The sequence below is a fragment of the Mobula birostris genome, chromosome 12 (assembly GCF_030028105.1).
Source record: "Mobula birostris isolate sMobBir1 chromosome 12, sMobBir1.hap1, whole genome shotgun sequence".
NCBI classification, from domain to species: Eukaryota; Metazoa; Chordata; class Chondrichthyes; order Myliobatiformes; family Myliobatidae; genus Mobula; species Mobula birostris.
Window position 1 is genome coordinate 83,514,500 of NC_092381.1, and position 27,324 is coordinate 83,541,823.

Genomic DNA, 27,324 nt, shown 5'->3' on the forward strand with positions numbered 1-27,324 from the left:
TCCAGAAATTACTACCCTGTAGGTCCTGCTTCTCAGCTTTCTACCTAGCTCTCCAAATTCTCTTCAGGACCTCATTGCTTTTCCTTCCTGTCGTTGGTACCAATATGTACCAAGACATCTGGCTGCTCTCCCTTCCTCTCCAAAATGCAGTGGACACAATCTGAGATGTCCCTGACCCTGGCACCTGGGAGGCAACAAGGAAACCTTAACAGAAACTTACCCAGAGCTAATGCCTCCTCCAAGCAGAAGCTTTCTTTCAGACAAAGTCTGACACTTCTATTCTTACCACTGGCTCACTCCCAACAATGGCTTCCCCTGCTTGTCCCTTCTGTAATTTAATTTGCTGTGCTTTGCTCCCAATGCTGACTGGACCGCCGGAATGAGCCTGAACGCCCGTGAAACTCTCTTCTTCAACAAGCGTCACCGACATACAAGAAACCTCCTCGCTGTGCTCTGCTCCCGCCAGACTGGGACGCCGGAATGATATTTAATTATTCAACAACCACAGCAATTAGGGAGCATAGCAATCCAGTAATAAAAACATTATTCACTCACAAAATGATATTCCAGTTCATTTAACATTTAAGATCACATCCCTGTTCATGTGAGTAATTCAATTAAAATCTATCTGCGCTGGTCATTTGAACTTATGGCCTCTACATCCAAGCCCATTCCACATAGCCCAACATTGATATTTAAGATGGACTTTTATATATGATGTCATGGAATGATAGCTGTTCTGAAATGTGTTAATTAAAATATTGATAACCTCACATGGATTCAATTAAAACACTAGCCATGCTTTATGAGTTAACAGACAGAATGAAAAGCTCAGATGTTATGAAAAACCTTTGATTAATACAAAAACAGTTTGACTTCAGAGAATTTTCAAAGGAAAAAACATCGATCATTCATTCAATATACTGCTTTTACAGGATTCTACATATTCCTCTTTGAAATAGTGAGCTCAAAATACTAACATCTATTGACTTTCATGATACATGAAACATTGGCGTTCTGAGAGGCCGGACTGCGCAGGCGTGTGACGTCGGGCTGTGCAGTGCGGCAGATTTAAAAGGAACAGAGCCTCATAGAGCAGGCAGCGTAGTTTGCGGGCTGCGGAGTGAGCCGGGAGCAGAGTGAAGACTTAAGGGCTTCAGCTCAACGGGCTTAGGCAGAAACAGGCGAGGAAGGTTTGGCATTCATTTTCTGTTGTTATTTGAGGAGAGGGGCAGTATGAGTGTAAGGGCAGTTTGCTGTTCTCGGTGTCGGATGTGGGAGGCCCTGGAGTCTCCAAGCCTCCCGGATGTCTACATCTGCGCCAAGTGCATCGAGATGCAGCTCCTAAGGGACCGCGTTACGGAACTGGAGCTGCAGCTCGATGACCTTCGTCTGGTCAGGGAGAGTGAGGAGGTGATAGAGAGGAGTTGCAGGCAGGTGGTCACGCCGGGGCCACGGGAGGCAGACAAGTGGGTCACGGTTAGGAGGGGGAAGGGGAAAAGTCAGGTAATAGGGAGTACCCCGGTGGCTGTGCCCCTGAACAACAGGTACTCCTGTTTGAGTACTGTTGGGGGGCACAGCTTACCCGGGGGAAGCGACAGTGGCCGTGCCTCTGGCACAGAGTCTGTAGCTCAGAAGGGTAGGGCAAGGAAGAGGAGGGCAGTTGTGATAGGGGACTCGATAGTAAGGGGTCAGATAGGCGATTCTGTGGACGCAGTCCAGAGACCCGGATGGTAGTTTACCTCCCTGGTGCCAGGGTCTGGGATATTTCTGATCGTGTCCAAGATATCCTGAAGTGGGAGGGTGAGGAGCCAGAGGTTGTGGTACATATAGGTACCAATGACATAGGTAGGAAAAAGGATGAGGTCCTGAAAGGAGAATATAGGGAGCTAGGAAGGGAGTTGAGAAAAAGGACCGCAAAGGTAGTAATCTTGGGATTACTGCCTGTGCCACGCGGCAGTGAGAGTAGGAATGCGATGAGGTGGAGGATAAATGCGTGGCTGAGGGATTGGAGCAGGGGGCAGGGATTCAAGTTTTTGGATCACTGGGACCTCTTTTGGCGCAGGCGTGACCTGTACAAAAAGGACAGGTTACACTTGAATCCTAGGGGGACCAATATCCTGGCAGGGAGATTAGCGAGGGCTACTGAGGTGACTTTAAACTAGAATGGTTGGGGGGTGGGAATCAAATTAAAGAGGCTAGGCGTGAGGAGGTTAGTTCACAACAGGGGGATGGGAACCAGTGCAGAGAGACAGAAGGGTGTAAAGTGAGGGTAGAAGCAAAAAGTACTAAAGGAGAAAAGTAAAAGTGGCAGGCCGACAAATCCAGGGCAAGCATTAAAAAGGGCCACTTTTCAGCATAATTGTATAAGGGCTAAGAGAGTTGTAAAAGAGCGCCTGAAGGCTTTGTGTGTCAATGCAAGGAGCATTCGTAATAAGGTGGATGAATTGAAAGTGCAGATTGTTATTAATGATTATGATATAGTTGGGATCACAGAGACATGGTTCCAGGGTGACCAGGGATGGGAGCTCAACGTTCAGGGATATTCAATATTCAGGAGGGATAGACATGAAGGAAGGGGAGGTGGGGTGGCGTTGCTGGTTAAAGATGAGATTAACGCAATAGAAAGGAAGGACATAAGCCGGGAAGATGTGGAATCGATATGGGTAGAGCTGCGTAACACTAAGGGGCGGAAGATGCTGGTGGGAGTTGTGTACAGGCCACGTAACAGTAGTAGTGAGGTCGGAGATGGTATTAAACAGGAAACTAGAAATGTGTGCAATAAAGGAACAGCAGTTATAATGGGTGACTTCAATCTACATGTAGATTGGGTGAACCAAATTGGTAAAGGTGCTGAGGAAGAGGATTTCTTGGAATGTATGCGGGATGGTTTTTTGAACCAACATGTCGAGGAACCAACTAGAGAGCAGGCTATTCTGGACTGGGTTTTGAGCAATGAGGAAGGGTTAATTAGCAATCTTGTCGTGAGAGGCCCCTTGGGTAAGAGTGACCATAATATGGTGGAATTCTTCATTAAGATGGAGAGTGACATAGTTAATTCAGAAACAAAGGTTCTGAACTTAAAGAGGGGTAACTTTGAAGGTATGAGACGTGAATTAGCTAAGATAGACTGACAAATGACACTTAAAGGATTGACGGTGGATATGCAATGGCAAGCATTTAAAGGTTGCATGGATGAACTACAACAATTGTTCATCCCAGTTTGGCAAAAGAATAAATCAAGGAAGGTAGTGCACCCGTGGCTGACAAGAGAAATTAGGGATAGTATCAATTCCAAAGAAGAGAGAAAGTGGCTCACCTGAGGACTGGGAGAAATTCAGAGTTCAGCAGAGGAGGACAAAGGGCTTAATTAGGAAGGGGAAAAAAGATTATGAGAGAAAACTGGCAGGGAACATAAAAACAGACTGTAAAAGCTTTTATAGATATGTAAAAAGGAAAAGACTGGTAAAGACAAATGTAGGTCCCCTGCAGACAGAAACAGGTGAATTGATTATGGGGAGCAAGGACATGGCAGACCAATTGAATAATTACTTTGGTTCTGTCTTCACTAAGGAGGACATAAGCGAAATACGTGTTAGTAGGGAAGTGGTGTTAGGTAAATTGAAGGGATTGAAGGCAGATAAATCCCCAGGGCCAGATGGTCTGCATCCTAGAGTGCTTAAGGAAGTAGCCCAAGAAATAGTGGATGCATTAGTGATAATTTTTCAAAACTCGTTAGATTCTGGACTAGTTCCTGAGGATTGGAGGGTGGCTAATGTAACTCCACTTTTTAAAAAAAGGAGGGAGAGAGAAACCAGGGAATTATAGACCGGTTAGCCTAACGTCAGTGGTGGGGAAACTGCTGGAGTCAGTTATCAAGGATGTGATAACAGCACATTTGGAAAGCGGTGAAATCACCGGACAAAGTCAGCATGGATTTGTGAAAGGAAAATCATGTCTGACGAATCTCATAGAATTTTTTGAGGATGTAACTAGTAGAGTGGATAGGGGAGAACCAGTGGATGTGGTATATTTGGATTTTCAGAAGGCTTTTGACAAGGTCCCACGCAGGAGATTAGTGTGCAAACTTAAAGCACACGGTGTTGGGGGTAAGGTATTGGTGTGGGTGGAGAATTGGTTAGCAGACAGGAAGCAAAGAGTGGGAATAAACGGGACCTTTTCAGAATGGCAGGCGGTGACTAGTGGGGTACCGCAAGGCTCAGTGCTGGGACCCCAGTTGTTTACAATATAAATGATTTGGATGAGGGAATTAAATGCAGCATCTCCAAGTTTGCGGATGACACGAAGCTGGGTGGCAGTGTTAGCTGTGAGGAGGATGCTAAGAGTATGCAGGGTGACTTGGATAGGTTGGGTGAGTGGGCAAATTCATGGCAGATGCAATTTAATGTGGATAAATGTGAAGTTATCCACTTTGGTGGCAAAAATAGGAAAACAGATTATTATCTGAATGGTGGCCGATTAGGAAAAGGGGAGGTGCAACGAGACCTGGGTGTCATTATACACCAGTCATTGAAAGTAGGCATGCAGGTACAGCAGGCGGTGAAAAAGGCGAATGGTATGCTGGCATTTATAGCGAGAGGATTCGAGTACAGGAGCAGGAAGGTACTACTGCAGTTGTACAAGGCCTTGGTGAGACCACACCTGGAGTATTGTGTGCAGTTTTGGTCCCCTAATCTGAGGAAAGAGATCCTTGCCATACAGGGAGTACAAAGAAGGTTCACTAGATTGATTCCTGGGATGGCAGGACTTTCATATGAAGAAAGACTGGATGAACTGGGCTTGTACTCGTTGGAATTTAGAAGATTGAGGGGGGATCTGATTGAAACGTATAAGATCCTAAAGGGATTGGACAGGCTAGATGCAGGAAGATTGTTCCCGATGTTGGAGAAGTCCAGAACGAGGGGCCACAGTTTGAGGATAGAGGGGAAGCCTTTTAGGACCGAGATTAGGAAAAACTTCTTCACACAGAGAGTGGTGAATCTGTGGAATTCTCTGCCACAGGAAACAGTTGAGGTCAGTTCATTGGCTATATTTAAGAGGGAGTTAGATATGGCCCTTGTGGCTACGGGGGTCAGGGGGTATGGAGGGAAGGCTGGGGCGGGGTTCTGAGTTGGATGATCAGCCATGATCATAATAAGTGGCGGTGCAGGCTCGAAGGGCCGAATGGCCTACTCCTGCACCTATTTTCTATGTTTCTAAATGTGATCTACTTGTATGTCAACAGAATATTCTTTCAATGGTCTACTGAATTCAAATGGATCACAATGACAAAGAGCCAATGGAGCAATGACAACATTGAGTACAGTATTGCAGAAAGATTTACTCACCCTTTCACTTCTTACAGAACCTGTCACGTCATCATCATCCAAGTGTCGCTTAAACTTAGGTGGCATAGTTACAGTCCAATGATATATCGTCTTTGCCTCAAACTGAGGAGATCTGAATGATCAACCTACAACAAATTAAGGTACATTATTAATGTACATATTTTAACATCTCTGGTTTATGTAATTTAATCAAATCATGGCAGAAGTGCAGATATATCTCAATTTTGTTTGCCTTTACTTCAAGGCAACAAAATAGTCTATCACTTAAAGGTTCAGCGACTAGAGATGAAAACTGAACTCTGATATAGCCCAATTATAGTGAAACAAGTAAACTAGCAAAAAACAGTTCAACATATCATTATTTGCCACATTGTATGATGTGGGTGATCATAGTCTTATCCATGATCATGATCGTTCTTAGCAAATTTATCTACAGAAGTGGTTTGCCATTGCCTTCTTCTGGACAAGTGACCCCAGCCATGATCAATACTCTTCAGACGGTCTGCCTAGTGTCATTAGTTGCGTAACCAGGGATGTGCATTGTTGTAACAAAAGTACGAGGGGTGATTGATAAGTTTGTGGCCTAAGGTAGAAGGAATCAATTTTAGAAAACCTAGCACATTTATTTTTCCTACATTTACACACTTAGTCCAGTGGTCGTGGAGCATACGGATCCCTTCTTTGTAGAAGTCAGCATCTTGGACCTTCAGAAAGTGGTCCACAGCAGGGGTAATTGATAACTTCATGGCCTAAGGTAGAAGGAGATGAGGAGAAACTTCAAACTTTCTGCACTTTCACTCAAAGAGTTGAACTGCACACAAATGTAACGAGAGCGGTATAACTCATCCACATCGACCACGAACTTATCAATCACCCCTGCTGTGGACCACTTCTACAAAGAAGGGATCTGTATGCTCCACAACCGCTGGCCTAAGTGTGTACATGTAGGAGGGGAATATGTTGAAAAATAAATGTGCTAGGTTTTCTAAAATTGACTACTGTACTTCTATCTAAGGCCACAAACTTATCAATCACTCCTCGTATTTTGAAAGTTGGGTCTCAAAATAGAACATTTATAGTTCTAATGTAGTAATTACTGGAAGGTCTGCAGAGCAGGAACAATCATGATGCAAAACTACAAAACAGATGTTCCACAAATTATCTGTATTCTTCATAAGCTCAGCAAAACACCACTGGTGGAGAATTAAAAAGTAAATGTGCTCTGCTTTTACTTAAGGTTTCTAGCACCCAATTTTCTATGCAACTTCAGATAAAGATTCTAAATCTCTCACTTGTACCTCAGATCCTATTAAGTTTACTTGTTCAAATACCACACCCTTCCTTGCTTAACCATTCCAACTATCAATCACTCCTGCTTTCTAATTCAAGACCTTTCCACCCTTTAGTTCTCTCCTCTCTTTAACAATCTCTGTATCCCAGATTCTGCACCTTTTCCAATGCTAAGCACTAACTCAGCTTCTCTATTCTTAATGACCCCTGCCCTCATGACTATTCTCAGCATTTTGTGTTTTAAAGTCACTCTGGTGTTACAAAGACTTAAGCCAAAAAGAATCTTAACTATTTACCGCTATTGGATCTAACTGTTTCATTCTGGGATTAGACTAATTGTCTTCGTTTGCAGTTAACAATTATCTGTTTGTATTTTATACAGTTATTGCTCACTGTGATTCCTAGTGGTTATAGTATGCACAACTGTTTAATATGCCCCTAGTGGTTATACAAGGTATAATTCTGGAAGTTTCTTTGTTCTGCATTAAGTAAATATCTCAATGGTTAATTTTTACTGCAGTATTAAGTATTTTCTAATTGTTTTAATTTTATCTGTAGATTTGAGTGGAATTTTTCTTATCTCAGTAGTATAAAAGTAGCTGTTTTGTGCTACGTAACACAAAATGTACCTATGGAAATGAGTACAGTCGACATTTCGGGCCAAGATCCTTCATCAGGACTGGGAAAAAGATGAGGAGTCAGAGAAAGAAAGTTGGGGGGGGAGAAATAAGAGCAAGAACCATAAGGTGATAGGTAAAACATCGATTTCATGAACTTCCAGCAATGCCATCTCCCACTCCACCCCCGCCATTCCCACCTCTCACCCCATCTCCTTACCTGCCTATAACCTCCTTCTGGTGCTGCTCACCCCTTTCTTTTCTTCTATAGCCTTCTGTCCTCTATCAGATTTCGCCCTTCTTCAGTCCTGTATCTCACCAATCAACTTTCTATCTTGTTACCTACCCTTCTCCCCCACACCCCCTAGTTTCACCCATCAACTTGCTTTTTTTTTGTCCACTCCACCTTCCTACTCTGACTCATCTATTTTTCCTCAGTCCTGTCCTGATGAAGGGTCTCAGCCCAAAACGACGACTGTACTTGTTTCCATAGATGCTACCTGGCCTGCTGAGTTTCTCCAGCATTTTGTGTGTGTTGCTTGGATTTCCAGCATCTGCAGATTTTCTCTTGTATGCTAGGTGCCATCTTTATTTTCTCTCTTCAAGTGGTAGAACACTGTCTGCTTGTTTCAACTTCCTTTTGTTCTATCAATTCTTAATAGAATGATCATGAAACAACAAGCTTTTTGCCTTGTTTCTGACTTTTAAAAGAACCTTGGATTAAAACACCAAAATCTATTACACTTCAAAAATATTCAAAATTTACCAGATGTACTAAATTTAGCAGAAACTGATCACCATTTATTAAACTCATTTACAGTTGATGCTCGGATATAGATATTGTTTCCAAATGCTATGTCCACTACAGTTATACAGACAGTTGTTGAATGCTCGAAGTGCTCCATCCAACTTAGATCACATATTCCACAACACAATCCAATTACTCTCTCCCCCTCCTTCTAAAGTTATTTCATTTTACACTAACATCTAAAAATGTGACAGCAAATAAAACTTCTGGCTATCAAGGCAAACTCCTTGAATGGAAAACCTCCAACTTAAAATTTTTAGAGAAATGCAGATGTTACTGTTCAGAGGTACTCAGGATTAAAAAAATGTACATTTTTAAGTTTTAGCTGTAGTAATATGTTACTCCTCAATAAATTCCTTTAAGATATTGTGGCGAGTTCTTAACACAAAATTCTCAGTTTGTTGCACGACTCACCTATGGGACAGTCTCCCCAATTTGCACCCCAGTACCCATATGTTTGTAAGGAGGGCTTCAGGGTTAAACATGACTCAGTAATTAACACCGCCAATTCAGTTTTAGATTCATGACAATAATTTAAATGCAGATGCTGAAAAACTAAAACTAAAGCAGAAAGCATCAGACATACTTTACTGGTCAGGCTGCATCAGTAGGAAGAGAAACAAAGACAGCATTTTGGTTGTTTCAAGTTCTGACAAAGGTCTCCAAGTTGAAACTGTTTGCTTCCCTTCCCACAAAGCCTGTTTTGCTGAGTAGTTTCAGCTCTTCTGTTTTTGACTGATCTTGTCCCAAGGTGCTGTCCATTTGGAGTTCTATTTTCATCTTGTGATGTGAATTCTACCAGATATTCTGTTTCCTCCCACATCACATAGAAGATCACACAAGATGACACCAAGTGGTGATTCTTTCTGAACAACTCAGTTTAGAATTACAACAGCTGAAATCCACAGTCACAGCCAAAGATACTTTAGTAAGCAACTTTGTTTTAAGATTATTAGAACATCAGCAGAGCCACGAAGGCAGACTCAGGACATGAGTGCAGTTACCCTTTAAGAAAAAGGAAGTGGGGAAGGCACACTGAGCTGCAGGTATGATTGAGACTCGCTGCTCCCGACTATCCTCCCGGGAAACAAAACTGAAAACCTCTGAGCAAGATTATACTACCAGAGGGACATCAAGGACTGCTGTGTACACGGTTCACCCCCATATTTCAGATGCAGAGCTGGAGCCCAAGGGCTTCACCATCCACAAGAAAAAAGGACATCTAAGACTTTTAAAGGTAGTGGAGATGGAATATGCTTTATGATTAACCCATCATGCATAGACGTGGCAGTTCTGTCTCAATCCTGCTCACACAATCTGGAACGTGAAGCGATCAAGAATTATCTATTTTGTCTGCCAAGGGAGTTTTCCACTGTGATCATGGTAATAATGTACATTCCACCTCAAGCCAACGTTAGGCAGGCACTGCAGGAGCTAAGCACTGTGATCAGCAGTCACAAAACAGCACACCCTGATGCCTTTTCTATCATTACAGGGAATTTCAACCAGGCTAGGCTGAAGAGATCTCTAAACAACTATCACTAACATATCACGTCTGGAATCAGAGGAGCCAACATACTGTTATACCACCAGCAAGAACAGTTACTGTACTATAATTACAGACAGAACAGTGGCTTTTATTCTACTCCCAGCAGAGACTAAAGACTGCAGCACCAGTAGTGAGGATCAAGGTGGTATGGTGAAGGCAGGTGGAGAAACACGTATAGGACGGCTTTGAGTCAGTAGACAGGACAATACTCAGGGATTCCTCTTCGAATCTGGATGAATACACCACAGTCGTCACCCAACTTCATCAAGACCTGTGTGGATGAGTGTGTGCCTTCAAGAACATACAAGACATATCCAAACCAAAAACCATGGATGAACCAGACGATTCAGAGTCTGCTGAGGGCTAGATCTATGGCGGTCATGGCCGGCGAATCAGAACTATACAAGTCGTTCAGATATGACCAAATAAACAATTCTGATTGAAGTTACAGGAAATCAGATGCACATTAGCTCTGGCAGGGTTTGCAAGCCACATCTTCCTACAAGGTGAAACTTGTGAATAGTTATGATGCTTCACTCCCATATGAGCTCAACGGCTTTTACGCACGCTTTGAAAGAGAGAATAAGACTACATCTGTGCAAATCCCTGCAGCATCTGGTGAAACTATGCCATACACCAATGTCAGAAGATCTTTCAAGAGGGTGAACCCTCGCAAGGCGTCAGGCCCTAATGATGTAACTGGTAAGGAACTGAAAACCTATGCCAATCAACTGGTAGGAGTATTCCAAGATATCTGCAGTCCGAGGTTCCTACCTGATTCAAAAGGATGGCAATCATACCAATGCGCAAGAGGAGCAGGGTGAGCTGTCTCAATGACCATCACCTCATTGCACTCACATCTTCTGTGATAAAGTACTTTGAGAGGTTGGTCATGGCCAGAATCAACTCCTCCCCAAGAACCTAGACCCACTGCAATATGCCCATCTCCACAATAGAGCTACAGCAGATGTAATTCCACTAGCTCGCCACTTGGCAATGGATCACTTGGACAACAGCAACACCTATGTCAGGCTGCTGTTTATTGATTACACCTCAGCCATCAACACAATCATACCCTCAATTCAAGTCGACAAGCTCCAAAATCTGATCCTCTGCACCTCCCTCTGCAAATGGATCGTTGACATCCTCACCAGGAGATCGCAGTCAGTGTGAATGGGCAATAACATTTCCTTCTCATGACAATGAACACTGGCTCACCTCAAGAACGCATGCTTAGCCCAATGCTCTACTTTCTCTACACCCACCACTGTGTGGCCAGGCACAGCTCAAATGCCATCTATGAATTTGTCAATGACAGAACTCTTGTTGACAGAATTTTAGATGTTCACAAGGAAGCTACAGGAGTGAGACAGATCAGTTGGTTAAATGGTGCCGCAAGAGCAATCTTGCACTCAACGTAAATAAGACTAAGGAACTGAATGTAGACTTTAGGAAGGGGAAATCGAAAAACACATACCAGTCATTATCGAAGAATCAGCAATGGAAAGAGTCAGCAGTTTCAAGTTCCTGGGCGTCAACATCTCTGAAGATCCATCCTGGGCCCAACATACTGATGCAATCATGAGGGCAGCTTGACAGCTTCTAGCCCTCTGCTATCATATTTCTGAATGGACAATGAACCCATGTACACCACCTCACTATACATTTTTAAAAACTTTTTGCACCAATTTAAATTTTAATATATTGTAATTTTTTAATTATGTATTGCAATGTACTGCTGACAGAAAATAAATTTCACAATCTGTGCTAGTGTAATAAACCTGATTCCAAAATGCTTGAATGCTCACTGGTTTTTGTAAATTACCTCAGAGTGCAAATTAATTTAAAAAAAGTGAAAGGCAATTGGCTGGGCTTGTGAGTGAAGGAAAAAAAACAGGGAAATCAGAGTGAAAATGAGACTAATGGGTGTTATCTCGAGAGTTGGCTTGGATGGAGGGTTCATTGCTCTCCTGCGGTGCTGTGAATATACAAGACTTGACTAAAATTAACCTTTCTATGCATGGTATTGGTGTTCATGAAGGATGAAAACTGTTTTACCCTTTCTTTTTTACTGTTACAATTATGATACAACCAAGAGGATTTTTAGGTCATTTCAGATGGCAGTAAAGAATCAGGCACATTGCTATAGATCTAAAGGCTCCTGTGAACCAGACTAGACAAGGACGGACAGAGAAAGTTGGAAATAACTCAGCAAGTTATCCAACATCTGGAGAGGGAAACAGTGCCATTACAATTACAAGTCCTTTCATCAGAACTAGTCAGTTCTCATATTGGGGCAGCACGGTGGTGTAGTAGCTCGCACAAAGCTTCAGAGCACAGGCAACCCGGGTTCAATTCCCACCACTGCCAACAAGGAGTTGTTTGCACATTCTCCCCGTGATCGTGTGGGTTTCCTCTGGGTGCTCTGGTTTCCTCCCACAGTCCAAAGATGTATCGGTTGGTAGGTTAATTGGTCATTGTAAATTGTACTGTGATGAGGCTATGACTGAATCAGGGGATTGCTGCACAGCACAAAGGCCCAGCAGGGGTTATTCTGCACTGCATCTCAGTAAATAGACTGAGAAGATGAGTTAATTGGAATTGTTGAATTTAATGTCCTACTGGTTTAGTGTGGCAATCAGAAGATGAAATGCTACTTCCTAGGCTTTTATTGGGCTTTATGCAAACAGTATTATGGCTGGAGAGGTCAGGATGATAGTAAACAGGAGGCTCAGGGTAAAGCCTTGAATGGAAGTGTCATACAAAGTGTTCACCCAATGTTTTTGGTTTCATGTAAAGAATGCAAAATCTTGAGAATTCCTGATTGCCTCAATTGAACAGATACCAGCATTATAGAATAGCACACCTAGAACAGAGGAGGCTGGGGTAAACTTGTGACTAGTATATAAATTTGTGACTAGTCTCAACCTATTTTCAACTACAGAGGCACAAATAGACAAGGGAGTATAAAGTAAAGGTATAAGGGTTAGAGAAGAGATGAGGAAAACAATTTTTCATCAAGATATGGGTCTGGAACTTATTGCTTGAAGGACTGAAACTCAGTTCACTTAAGTTGCTGCAGGTACTTAAAGATCAATGGCTTGCAAAGCCACAGACCTTCACAAACCTGTAAAATTTCCATGATTTAAAATAGTTTAATATATGGTCATTTTTGTTGAAGAAACCTTCTGGACAGATACAGAATCAGACAATGATGATCAATAATCTTATGATACACAAGAATGCTGGCATCCTGCTGTGTTTAAATCTGAATCAATAGTGGTCAATGAAATAAATCAAGCAAGAGATCAATTAACTCACTTAAAAATAATCAAACTTGGCAACATTTGAAATATATTTTAATCTTGACAAATATTCTCTCATTTAATAAAAAGACAACTCGCAGCAAAATTTGTTTGAAGTTTTTTGTAGATAATCAATGCACATTTGTAATATGCACCTAACTAAACATGCTCAGATAACTGGACAGGCAATCTACTGTACACACTGACTATGACATCAATGTTCACAAAACACGCGAGAAGATTCCTGCTCTTCAAACAAGTAGATAGAATTTTTCCTTTAACAATTCTTACAAATATGACCCATCCACTAATTAAACAGTATCTCAGTGTTGGAGTGTCAAACCGGAATGAGACTGGACCTGAAATTTCTGACCCAATAAGCCTTGCTTCATACCACTGGGCCATAAATGTGCTTGGCTGAAGGGCAGGAAAAATGCAGGCAGGTTCATGCTCACAATACTTGTTTTTCCCCCCCCTCTGGAAATAATTTTTTTTATTCCAAGTTATCCATTTTATCTTCAGTGAGCCCAATGATTAAAAGAGACACTTAGTTTAAAAATGACTCTAAAAATTTCTTCTGGCTTTGCTGTTACCTCAGCCACTAATCTGCTCAAAAGTTCAACTTATCAGTCCAAATTACTGAAGCTATCATTCTGAGCTTTTGCACTGCACCCTGCCACTGTTCAAGCAATTTTCTGCTGCTGATAAATCCAAAGGCACTGATTAGTGAGAAAGAAAGATCAGAGTAAGTACAGGATTTTCACATCTAATCAAGTGCTTTATGTTTAATTTTTAAATCACATTAAATACAAAAGTGTTCAGAACCACTATTCTTTATGTTCAATCTCACATCGCTATTAAATTGTGTTCTTTAGCCTCCATTATTTCAGTCCAAGGGCATCAAAAAGTAATTACGAAACCAAGGCTATAAATAGCATTTCTGCTCTGGACATGTATTTGAATGGTATATATGAGAGTAACAGAGGACAAGTTAATCAGCCTTTAGCTGCAATGCATAATCATTGTATTTATAAGTAAAAATTTCCATTAAATGGGGCCAGATGCAAAATCAATGCTGATCAGTAGAAAACCAACTGCATGAAATTCATATTTTACTCGTTTGACACAATTCTTCAGAAATATCCACAAACCTGAGGACAAATTAGATTAAAAATAACCTGTTTGCAATGTATTATAAATCAATTATTCTTACAACCAATATTTTCCTGTATTATGACCATGAAGCACGCAGTATTTAATTAGCTGTACAATATTTTGTGCTATCTTGAAAGCGTGACTGGCTGCACTTGTCCAGCTTAACCGAGATCCCATATTATCAGTTGTCAATACATTCAACATCAGAGAGAGAGCCTTGACGAAAGCAGCCAGATGCATCCCAGATTCACATCATCAGCTCAAACCCTGCAGTGACTGTTCCTTGTCCTAGACTATTATTTATATTTCAATCTACAACATTGATATATTCACTCTTGTTCACAGTTCTGGTGTAAAGTCAGTCAACTAAAAAATCTGACTCAGTGTCTCAGTCAATATGCTGGTCCTATGACTATTTCCAGCATATTCTGCTTTACTTCACTTATAAAAGGACTAGCAACAATGGTGATGCAAATCATAATTATGAAATTCTGCTTTGCACAAACCCAGTCAGCAGTGCCAAAACTTTTTAGCTTGGAGGGTCATTTTTTTTTTTTTAAATGATCAAGACAGAGACCATGGATGAGGATTATTGATATTTGGGTGTATAAGATTTGCTGGTACATGGAAGCCCGGGGCTCATATAGCAAGGGCATGAAATGCTTATTTGATATTAGTTGTCTAATATATAGACTCTCAAATACAGACAACTGCTGAAGGATATACAAGTTGTAGAAATGAGATCTAGTTTATTATACAATGTTTTAACCTTAGCTAGTTACTGGAGAATCAATTGCTAATTATTGCAAGAAGGTTGTTTTGAACCCATTAGATGCTCCTACCCACATTCTTTGATGCAAAAATTCTTCGAATCACCTTCCCAATTATACCAAAATCATCAACCTCCAGATTTTGAACCACTCTACAGACACCTAGGTTTGATTTACTCTCTTCCAATCTGGATTGTAATAGTTTCTGACATCCTCATCTAAACACAAGTCTTAACCCTCTCCCCAAAGCCCAAAGACAGGCTTCAATTTTTTTTTAAATTCTGTTCCGTAGGTCTTGAAACTCTGCCCTCACCCTATCTACTCTCTTCACCAAGGTTTCAAATCTTTCTTACAAACTGTATGATCTCTCTCCTCTCCTCACCTTGAGGTCTCTCTTACCATTGAGAAAATATGCTTTAAAACAGATCTGCTGCACAATTCACATGTGCACAATAGACAACATATGCAAGTTAAATTTTGGATGAACCTGACAAAATAAGCTACTCCCTATTGGTGAACTTTTTCCTCCATTTGAGACTGGCTTGGGACTACATTGTCATATTCCTACATTTCAAGGGTCAACTTTATTCGCCATTTACATGTATTACGAATTTGCTGTGGTGTGTTGGTGACACATGCAAAAAACATTCAATGGTTATAACGAATAAAGAATTAAACACGAAGGTTAGTAGTACAGATATGGAATTAATTATTCATAAATACAAATACCAGTATGTATTTACAACACAAACAGCATTATAACAAATGGTTTAAAGTGTTTACAGTGCTATGCAGTGATTGAGGTAATATGGGGGGGGGGGGGGTTGGGAGGGGCTAAATGAAACTGTTGATCAGATTAACTGCCTGGGGGAAGAAACTTTTAAAATGGTGAGATTTCAGGATAACCGTGCTCTGTCATGATAGACAGACTGTAGGAGGATCAGTTCTTTATAACCTCAAGCCAAATAGATCGATAGATCCAGATTCAATTTCTAATCAGAGCTAAGTCAACTGACCTAACTTCCAGCATTGGCAGGTCTATAATGGGTTTTAGTACCTTTGGTCTTCCAGGGACAAGATGGACTGGAATCAAAAACTGATTAACATCCAGTGACTTCTTTACACATGTGGTCAACTGAAATAAACCCGCACTGTAATTAATAGTTGGAAAAGTCTCACATCCTCCCAGAACAGGGTCAAAAATAGCTACTTGGACTATGAAACAGTGAGAATTGTCAAATCAAAGCTTTTTCTCTGAGACAAAGCTGGGTACTTCCATGATTGAAAGGTGAATAATGTAAAACCACAAAATACTGGAAACACTCAGGAGATCAGGCACTAACGCTGGAAAGATAAAGAGTTAACAGATCAGGTCAAAGAACCTTTACTGAAACTGGGAACATGAAAAAATAGTTAAATTATCGAGCATGCAGTGATCTATTTTGTAAACCTGAGATTGGTTTGATTCACAAAGCTATATTCCTACATTTTTCTAATATATAATTGTACAATTTGGGAACCCAAAAATACTTTCCACGTACTAATCAGACCCAGGTACTTCCAATATTTTCTGTTTTCATTTCATATATCTAGCATCAGCAATTTGTTTTTGATTTTCAAATTGTAAACCTCAATGTATTACAACAAGGGCATTTGCACAAGAACATTATATATATTATATTGAGTCAAAGAAACAAGATTTTGGATGAGAACATAAGGAGGTTTTGAAGAGACAATAATTTTTTCAACTGAGAGTTAGCAAAGTACAGAAGATGAGAGAAAGAGTTCCAACACAGGGAAATGAAGGCCACTGGAGCAATAATTAAAATTGGGCCAATGTAAAATGTCATAATTGAAGGAATAGGGATATCCCAAAGGATCACAAGCTGGAAAAGCTAAATAACTAAGTGTGAAGCCATGGAGGGATTTAAACATGATAACATTAAGAACAGCAAATACTGCAAGTCTACCCCATCAGCAAGTTGCTTGATAGAGTTGGAACTGGATTTGTTGTGTACAGTGCTGCTGCTGCTTCCTACAGAAATCCGCAGAAGTAGTCAGAGGCAGTGCATCGTCCAAAGGATTATCTTTTTTCCTTATGATCAAAAGGTTTTATTGGACATTGGTAATGTTGAACATGGCAAGTCCATTTTACTAGTTCATTGGCAAGACTAACAGAGGGCTGCAAGGCCTCGATTGTTGTGCAGGCCAGGCCCTCATCCCCTGGGGTCACCTGTTGCAGCCGCCCAGGGAAGGAGACACCAGAGGCAGTGTGGCTGGGTTGGGGACTGGGCCCTAGTGATTGCATTTGTCTGCAGCTGAGTGTGGTTCCAAGACAACATCCTAAGCATTATCAGGCAAGAGGCCATGACATTCAAGGACCTTGGCTATATTGTTACATACTAAGTTATACTGCTATCAAATTATATGTGTTATATGTGGCTTGAGCAGCGTGTGACTGTTGGTACTGTGTATTGCACTTTGGTCCCAGAGGAATGTTGTTTTGCTTAGCTGTATCCACGGGCATGGTTGAATGATTGAACTTAAAATAAAATCAAGCATTACTAAACTAGCAACCATTTGTGGACCAACAAGTGCAGGACTGAAGAATTCTTTTTGTGGGTTCGGATAATGACAGAGGTTTGGATGTCAGTGGAGATCAGAAGAGAAGCTAATGACAAAAAAGATATATAAAAATGAAAATAAAGGTATAGATGAGGGTTTCCACAGATATGAGGCAGGATTGAAGCTCACTGATGTTAGATGTGGAGCTCACCAGACATGGTGATAGTGTACTACTCTCAAAATTCAATAAGGAGATTGCTGAAATCTGGAGCAATACACAGAAAGCTCAAGAAACTCAATGGGTCAGGCAGCATCTACAGAGGGAAATAGAGTCAAGGTTTCAGGACGAGACCCTTCATGTGGCCTGAAAGATTAAGGGAAGGAGTAAGGTTATAAATGGCAGGTGATGGGTGGATCTACACGAGAGGTGATAATTGGCATATGGAGAGAGCAGAGTTGAAACAGCACCAGAAGCTGGGAAGTGATAACTGGAGTGATAGAGGAAGCGTTGGGAGGAGTGAGGGTGAAACAAATATCTTGTGCAATTTGCCCATCCCCCACAAGCTTCCCACAAGACTCTTCACCCACACACTCCTCCCACTGACTCGACTCCCCCACTATTCCTATCTATCCTCTCCACCTCCCCTCTCATCAGATTCCATCATCTCCAACTTTTTGTCACTTCCACCTATCACCTCCCAGCTTCCAGCACTAGTCTCACTCCCCCTTCCTCCATCTGTGTATCACTCTCCTCTCACCTATCAGCTCTTACCCTAACCCTTCCATTCACTTTTATAATACTGGTCATCTTCTCCCCACCCCTATCTTTCCAGTTCTGCTGAGGGGCCTTCATTTCCCTCCCTGATGCTATCTGACCCAGTATTCCTCCAGTTTATTATGTGTTGCTCAGAACTCAGTAACATGGTTGTTCAATCTCTAGGAAACACAGATGATTTAGGCAATCAATAATTATTTTGGTCTTCCCAATAGATGGCTGTTGGAAATTACTTAGTCTGATATAGGATGTCAGGCAGGCAAAACGTCAGCTCACAACCCACAGCAGACAGGTGAAGAGAGTAAGAAGGTAGTGTAACCCGAGGCAGGGTGAACAGTGCACATGAGAAATGAGCACAACTTTCAGCATTTATCTCCAGAATGGATCCAGAAGGAACAGCGCAAAGGCAAGAGGGAATGCACTGGCGAGAGCTTAGAAGGATGAGAAGAGACCCCAGAGAGAACTGCGCAAGTGTTGGAGAATACTCAATTTGCACATAATTATCACAGTCTTTAATCAATGTCTTTTATTTCACCCTTTGCGCTTTTCAATTAGATGTTGCGCGGTAATAACTGGGGTTCCCTGTTCAGTGGGTGTTCCGGGAATTCCGGTGCCTCCCACTACCAACACCAGAATACTGTACATCGCTGCGTATCCTGAGCCCAGCCGGGTCCATTGCAAGGGCCGCTACATCCAGGCTACGGCCTGCTTCCCCCTTGGGTACCCCTCCGGAGAGGCCGGGTCAGTCCGTGTCCCTTACCTTCCGCCTTGTTGAGACGCAGAGCGGCGGCGGCGGCGGCGACAGGTGACCGGTGTCCGGTGTCCGGTGTCCGGTGTCCAAAGAAGCGGATAGAACAGCAGCAGTGACAGAACCTCTCGCAGCAACCAGGCGGCTGGAGGGCAAGTCCCTCTTCTCTCGCGAGATCTGCGCAGACCACGCCCCTGCTCCCGTCACCTTGGCAACTGGGAGACCCATTGAGGCGTAATAAGACAGTAATAGAGCCCATTTATCACCGGATGCTGCGTGATAGTGAACGGGCAACCTGGAGTGGAGAGCTGAGCACGGGAATATCGGGGAAAACAGAGGGAACAACAGGGAAGAGAGGTTAGAGAGAACGAGTATTAGGGAATGAGTGGGATAGGTAGCCTGGGGGAACTAGAATGGTGAATGGGTAGTGGGAAAAGGGGAGTGAGAGATGAGATGGGTGGAGGGGGAATTGGGAATTAAGCATTGGGAGGGTGAGTTGTGATTTTAAAAAAATACCAAGGAGGGAATACGGAGAGGTCTGATGTAAATATGGAAGGGGACTGGGGAAATAGTGTAATTTGAAGAAATTAAGCCAATGGGGTGGGAAGTGATTGAGCAGATAGGAAAATGGAAAGGCGTGAGGTGATTAGGATGATGTGAATAGAAAGCAAAGTGATGAGGGGATGGGAGAAGAAGAATAAACAGGTAATGAAGATAGCAGTGTCTGGTAGGGGTGTGGAAATTGGAAATCGTAGATTTAAGGTAAGAGGGAGGATATTTAAAGAGGAACTAAGGGGTAAATCTTTAACATGAAGATTAGCTGGTATCTGTAATAAGCTGCTTGAGTAGGCAGGAATCACCATCATCATCATCAGGTGTCATGCCCAGTTTGAGCTTTGGCCCACACACTCCTGTTTCGGGTCAAGTGGATCAATTCATTGGTCTTCATTTTCAGTTCTCTGGCTGCTGTCTCCATCATCATTTGTCTTTGTCTTCCTCTTGCTTTCTTCCCTTCAATCTTTCCCATAATTACTGTGCATTCTAACTCCTCTTTCCTAATCGCATGTCCAATGAAGTTGCTTTGCCTTTTCATGATCTCATACATTATTTCTCTTTTTGTGTTTGTTCTGTTCATGACATCCTTGTTAGATATTGGTTTTGTCCATGATATGCTTTGCATCCTCCTCAAAAACCATATCTCTGCTGCTACAATTCATTTCCTCATGTTACTAGATATTGTCCAACATCCTGAGCCATATAACATAACTGGATAAACATAACATTTCAGTACTCTGAGGTGGGTTGTCATGCCTAGTTTAGTATTAGTCAGTATACTCTTCATTCTCGTAAAGGTGTCTTTTGCCATCCCTATTCTTCTTTTGATGTCCATGTCGCACCTGCCATCTGATGTCACCCAGCTTCCTAAGTAGCAAAAGTTCTGTACTTGTTTTATGTCTTCCCCATTTATTCTCAGCCTGCAGATAGGATTCTCCTTCTTTTTGGATATCACCATACATTCTGTCTTTTTGCAATTGATAAGTAGACCCATTTTTGCACTTTCTTCAACAATTATATCAATTAAGTTTTGTAGTTCTTCCTCTGTACTTGCAATTAACACAGTGTCATCTGCATATCTGAAATTATTGATGTTTTCACCGCCAACTTTGATTCTCAAGATGTCTCTTATTTTTTGTAATATTGTTTCACTGTACACATTAAGTAAATCAGGGGAGAAAGCACGCCCTTGTCTAACGCCTCCTTGATTTTTGTAAACTGACTCACTTCTCCATCTATTCTTACAGCGGCAGTTTGTTCCCAGTACAGATTTCTGATTAGGCGGAGGTCTTTCGAAACTAGATCTAGAGGTTCCTGTAATATTTCAAATAACTTATTGTGCTTCACTTTATCAAATGCTTTTGTGTAGTCGATAAAACAAACAAACAAATATTTTTGCACTTGAATAGCTCGTTCTGATAGTATCCTTAACATAAATATTGTGTTTCTTGTACCTTTGTCTTTCATAAAACTACATTGTTCTTTGCGTATTTCAGCTTGTATCTTACTTTTAGCTCTTGTCATCAAAATTCTTAGAAGTATCTTGGTGATATGACTCATTAAACTTATGGTCCTATGTAATTCACATTCTATTGCTCCAGGTTTCTTAGGAAGATTGATAAATACCGATTTTTTTCATCTCTTCTGGTATTATTTCAGTCTCATAAATGTCATTGATTAAATCAGTAAGTTTTTCAATTCCATAATCTTCAAGGGTGATAATTTGTTCTATTACTGATTCATCAGGACCTGCTGTCTTTCCTTTCTTCATCTTATTTATTGCATTACGAACTTCAGATTTTAAAATACTTGGACCTTCAATGTTTTTCTTAATTTCTGGTTTTTCACCTCGATCATCTTCAAACAATTCTTGAATATACTCAGTCGATCTGTTCATAATCTCATCTTTTTCCATGAAAATGGTACCGTCCTTTGCTTTCGAATGTCCAACTGAAGAATAGAGGAGCTTTTTATCAGTGATATTCTTGATTTGTTGATGTAACCTTTTTGGATCAGTAATAGGGATTCTTACTATTTGCTCACATTCCTGGTTTAACCATTCTTCTTTGGCTTTTTGACATAAGCTTTTAACTTTTTTATCTAAGGACTTATACTCTATACGATTTGCTTTCTTCAGTCTCCTTTCTTCCATTAGATTTTTGATTTCATCTGTCATCCATTTATTCTTTGTGCTTTTTTCTTTTTTTAGGAATCACTGACTTTGCTGATTCTACCAAGGCATCCTTTAGAGCGTTAAATTTCATTTCTACATGATTGCTATCATCTTGAACAGATTCTATTTCTAGACTTTGAAATCTGCCGGATCTGCCGTTGGCCTTTGCTTGTATCCTGAGCAGGAACCCGTTCCAGGTCAGAGTGGCCCTGGGAGCAATGGATGTCCACTTTCCCCAAAGCTCTGAAAGTCTCCACTCAGAGCCTCATCACCAGTTGCAGTTTAGAGTCATACCCAGGACTGAGACAGGAATAGTAACTATATTTAAAATGCATCTGGCAAATACATGAATGAGCAGGGCATAGAGAGGTATTGAATTCATGCAGATAAATAGGGTTAGTATAGAGAGGCATGATTATTGGCATAGACTTGATAGGCCAAAGGGCCTGTTTCTATGCAGTTCAACCCCATGACAAGAAATGGAGAAGGTCATTCTTGAACCTCCCAAGCAATTGATTGACAGTAGGTCTTATGTACTTTTACACTGCTACCTAACAAATTCAAAATTGAACTTTTCACAGTCAGAAAGGCGAAGTTGCCAGAAACGGAGAAGGGAAAGCTAACTCCAGCGGAGTCCTATCCTTCTGCAATGCCTAGATCAGAGTCGTGACATAATTAGCAATCTGTTACATCAGAGTGAGAAGCTCAAGATACCATGGCAAACCCTCAATCCTGTCTCTGGTATTTGTTGGATTATGTTATTGCCCCGGTGAGAGACCACAAGGGTGTTTGCACCTTGCCCATGATAGGTATTGATAATTGAACCAATCACCACAACTCTGTTTGTTGCATCAACCTGGACTGAAAAGAACAGCAACTAATTAACCGCAAACTCAAGGTACTCTTCGCACTTTAAGGAAAAAAGATAGCACAATTAAGGCCTGACAGCCAAAGCCAACCAAAAATCTTAAGATCTTGAAAAATGGTGGCTAGAAAAAGAGCAGAATATAAGCAATGAACTGAAATGATATATATAAACAGATGATAGTTACAGTGTGCATGGATTAATCAATACTGACAAAGTTTGCAGATTCAGATTCATTTATTTATCATGTGTACATTGAAACATACAGTGAAATGTGTCATTTGCATTAATAACCAACGCACCTTAAGGATTTGATGGGAGCAGCCCACAAGTGTCGCCACATATTTCAGGACTAACATAATATGGGCACAATTTTCAGAACAACAGAAACAACAGCAGCAAAACAAGCCCCTTTCCCACCCACTCACAGACAGACCTCTAATCTAACCCCAGGGCAGACCGCCTCTGAGTCTCCAACCTCCATTCCCTGGCTCCAGACTCTCAGACCTGGACCTCCAATTTTCAGTTCCTGGCCTAGAGTCACAGACATCAGGCCTCCAACTTCCAGACTCGCAACCCAGGGTGTCCCACCTTTGGGTCTTGAACTCCAGATTTGCAACCCAGGGTGTCCCACCTTTGGGTCTTGAACTCCAGACTCGCAGCAGACTTCAGTTTTTGACCACCTGTATCGGTCCCAGGACTTGTTGATTAAGGGACTTTGAAAACCAGGCCTCAACTCTTGACTGTATTTAAAACAGAGGTTGATAGGTTCTTGGTTAGTCAGGGCATCAGAGGTTATGGGGAGAAGGCAGGAGAATTGGGTTGAGGGGATAATAAATCAGCCATGATGGTATGGCAGAGCAGACTCAATGTGCAAAATTGCCTAATTCTGCTCTTATGTCTTATGGACTCACATGGACCTCTGACCCTGGGACTTGCCAACTGGAGGTTTACTGGTCATCATGTCTCCTGCCCTCACGAACCTCCAACCCTGGGACTTACTGACTCGAGGAAGGGTGGGGGGGGAGTGGAATCATTAGTCCTCGTCCTCAGGGCCTGCCAGCCACAGTCCTTGACCACGGAGTTCTCCGTAGTAGACTCCTTTCACTGCCTCCTGCCCTTGACTTCTTCACTGCCCCTAATCTCTAACCCTCTCTCTCTCTCTCATCACTGTCCCCAAAACCAGGCCTACGAACCTAAAGAAAAGTAACCAAGTCTGAACCAGCTCAGTGTCAACTTGACTAGAAGATTCAGAAGAGTTTATAGCCCAAATACCAAAGGATATATCCTTAAAATGGAGGAGATCTTATCAAAGATAGAAAGATTATTAGTGGCTACTAGAAGAAATCTTCTTCTGAGACTGACCTAGGCTTGATTTTCTTTGAATGCATTCCATAACATGCTACTGAGTGCAATATGGCCATCATTCCAGATGGTCTACAGACGCATCAAAGCACTGGAAAGGTACTAGTATCACAGTCTCTGTATGATCTTCCAAATCCTTTGGCAGGATAAGCAAATCAGTATTTGTGTCCTCTTCCAGGCCAACAACCCCAGCACTGACAGTGTCTTTGCATTCAACCAATTCTAATGGATAGGGCCCCGTTGTTCACACGTTTCCAAAACTGGCACTATACTTTGACCTCTGCAAGAATGAGGGAATAAAGAAAGTGCTTTGAGGATGTTCTCAGACCCACCCTGGGAAAAGAAAAACTGTAACTTTCTCATCTACCCATAGTAATCACTGACTGATCAGGGAGTAGCACCATTCTGGTAGGCACAAAGAACTTCACATCTTTTTGTTAGATCTTACAAAATTAGCTGATTGAAAATACTGAAAGGAGTATACCACCTCCCAAGCTACCCACTCATTTACCCACCAAGCACCTGCTATTCCACTTGTGGCTAAGTCTGCAGATTCCACATAGGCCTTGACAACTACCACAACCACCAGTGAACCCACAGAATGGTTTGGAAGCAAGTTATCCTGAAACTGAAGGGCATTGGAAGACCTTTAGGCCATGTATCTCTTGCAGCTGAGAAGAACGGTGGTTTGTTGCTGGACTATTTTGATAGTTGCTTTTAGCTGGTTCAATACTCATTCTGACTTACACAGAAGTGAAGTGTCTACATATAGTTGATTTCTCTACTGCAAGAGCACAAAGCTGAGGAATATAGTGGAGTGTCCCTGCTGCTGCAACGTACAGTATTCATTGGTACTTCAGTAAGGAAATGTGTTTTTAAAGACTATGACTTTGTTTGGCTGGAAATTGAACAGCTTGAAGAGCAACATGATATTTCTGTATTCATGCAGAAACTGCTTTTGTGATGCAGTAAAAATGCAAAGTTAAACGTATTGTAGAAATTCTGATTAAGAGGGTCCTGAGCTTAATTGTGTTGTAAGATTGCATTGCAATCAGTATGATAATTTTGACCTTTTTGGTGCAATTAACAGTGGAAGCTCAGCCGGTTGTCTTACTGATTCCTCTGCACAGGTAATTACTTCTGAGTTCCAGAAAGCATTTGACAATAACATATCTTTATATGAAAATATGATCAACAGATACTTGGTTATAATGAATTTCAACACTTAGGAGACTTTATATGGCATCAGGGAAATTGTCTATTTTGCCTGTTGGAGGTCTTGAAACCGTCTAGAAGATTGTCATACAGTGTGCTGTGTCAGCAAAAGACCCTGATTTCATCACTAATCTGAATTTGAAAACTATGGCAGGAGTAAATTTATAAATGGTTCAATTTAATAGCAGAGAATATATGTAGTATACAGTGGCATGCGAAAGTTTGGGCACCCCGGTCAAAATTTCTGTTACTGTGAATAGCTAAGCGAGTAAAAGATGAACTGATTTCCAAAAGGCATAAAGTTAAAGATGACACATTTCTTTAATATTTTTAAGCAAGAAAACTTTTTATTTCCATATTTTACAGTTTCAAAATAACAAAAAAGGAAAAGGGCTGGAAACAAAAGTTTGGGCACCCTGCATGGTCAGTACTTAGTAACACCCCCTTTGGCAAGAATCACAGCTCGTAAGCGCTTTCTGTAGCCAGCTAAAAGTCTTTCAATTCTTGTTTGGGGGATTTTCACCCATTCTTCCTTGCAAAAGGCTTTAGTTCTGTGAGATTCTTGGGCCGTCTTCATGCACTGCTCTTTTGAGGTCTATCCACGGATTCTTGATGATGTTTAGGTCAGGGGACTGTGAGGGCCATGGCAAAACCCTCAGCTTACGCCTCTTGAGGTAGTCCATTGTGGATTTTGAGGTGTGTTTAGGATCGTTATCCTGTTGTAGAAGCCATCCTCTTTTCACCTTCAGCTTTTTTACAGACGGTGTGATGTTTGCTTCCAGAATTTGCTGGTATTTAATTGAATTCATTCTTCCCCCTACCAGTAAATGTTCCCCGTGCCACTGGCTGCAACACAAGCCCAAAGCTCATTGCGGCCAAAAAGTTCTATTTTAACTTCATCATTCCACAGGACTTGTTTCCGAAATGCATCAGGCTTGTTTAGGTGTTCTTTTTAACCTTCTGAATAGAACTTTTTGGCCACAATGAGCAAAGGTATATTTGGAGAAAAAAGGGTGCAGAATTTCATGAAAAGAACCCCTCTCCAACTGTTAAACACGGGGGTGGATCGATCATGCTTTGGGCTTGTGTTGCAGCCAATGGCACAGGGAACATTTACTGTTTCAGACTCCCATGACGCTTCAGTTGGCGATATTGGCAAGGAACCAGGACATCCAAGATGGCACCCCAAAGGCACACGTCTTCCACACTGCACCTAGAGATATCGAAACATCGGGCCACACGGTGAATCTGAGGATGCACCACTCACAGAGAACTGTAGTTTATGCTGTAACTGTAGATCACAGACTCTGACAGGACCCATCTATTATTGTTATGTACAAATTAATTCTTCTTTAATGGTTATTTTGTCAATTCTTCAACCATTTAAAATCTGTAGGTTACATACCATTATGGGTCCATCTTAAATATGAACTCGGTGTGTTAAAGACTTGAGCCTCACCAAGTCACTATTGACTTATGGTTCAGTCAGAAGTTAAATAACTAACTCTATTTTTAGATCGTTTGCTTCTTCTTCAACTTGATTTTCCCAGCATTTAACATTTGATTTTTAACCTAAATTCAATATTTTCCTTGCTTTGCCATACTTGCATCCTATCACTGATAAATATATTTGTAGTTTGCTTGTATTGAAGCACAAATTAGCTTCTTTGGTCAAAATAGTTCCATGATCTATGATCCTATTGAAAGGCAGTGAAGATTCAAGGGATGTATGATCTACACCTTAGAGAATTTTTGCTTTTGGTCCATATCTAAAAGTCAATGTTCATAATGCCCAACCTGCCCATTGGTAATTATAGGGCACTATTACAATGTTGCACTATTACAGGACACAGATTTGAATAGTTGATATACTTTATACTTTATTGTCGCCAAACAATTGATACTAGAATGTACAATCATCACAGCGATATTTGATTCTGCACTTCCCGCTCCCTGGATTACAAATATTAAATATTAAAAATAGTAAAAATTAAAAGTTTAATTTATAAATCATAAATAGAAAATAGAAAAATGGAAAGTAAGCTAGTGCAAAAAAAACGAGAGGCAGGTCCGGATATTTGGATGGTATGACCCAGATCCGGGTCAGGATCTGTTCAGCAGTCTTATCACAGTTGGAAAGAAGCTGTTCCCAAATCTGGCTGTACGAGTCTTCAAGCTCCTAAGCCTTCTCTCGGAGGGAAGAGGGACGAAAAATGTGTTG

The 27,324-nt window shown here is 41.4% G+C and overlaps 1 protein-coding gene across 1 annotated transcript in view; it reads right to left on the minus strand.

The window, feature by feature from the left end:
* Nucleotides 1-19,087, minus strand: part of vamp4 (vesicle-associated membrane protein 4) — a 98,308-nt gene extending 79,221 nt beyond the window's left edge. The window contains exons 1-2 of the mRNA XM_072274256.1: nt 18,943-19,087; nt 5,349-5,473 (exon numbers count right to left, since the gene is read on the minus strand). Of these exons, the coding sequence (XP_072130357.1) occupies nt 5,349-5,414 (66 nt within the window). The 5' untranslated portion in view covers nt 5,415-5,473; nt 18,943-19,087. The remainder of the gene's footprint in view (nt 1-5,348; nt 5,474-18,942) is intronic.
* Nucleotides 19,088-27,324: the final 8,237 nt, after the last annotated feature.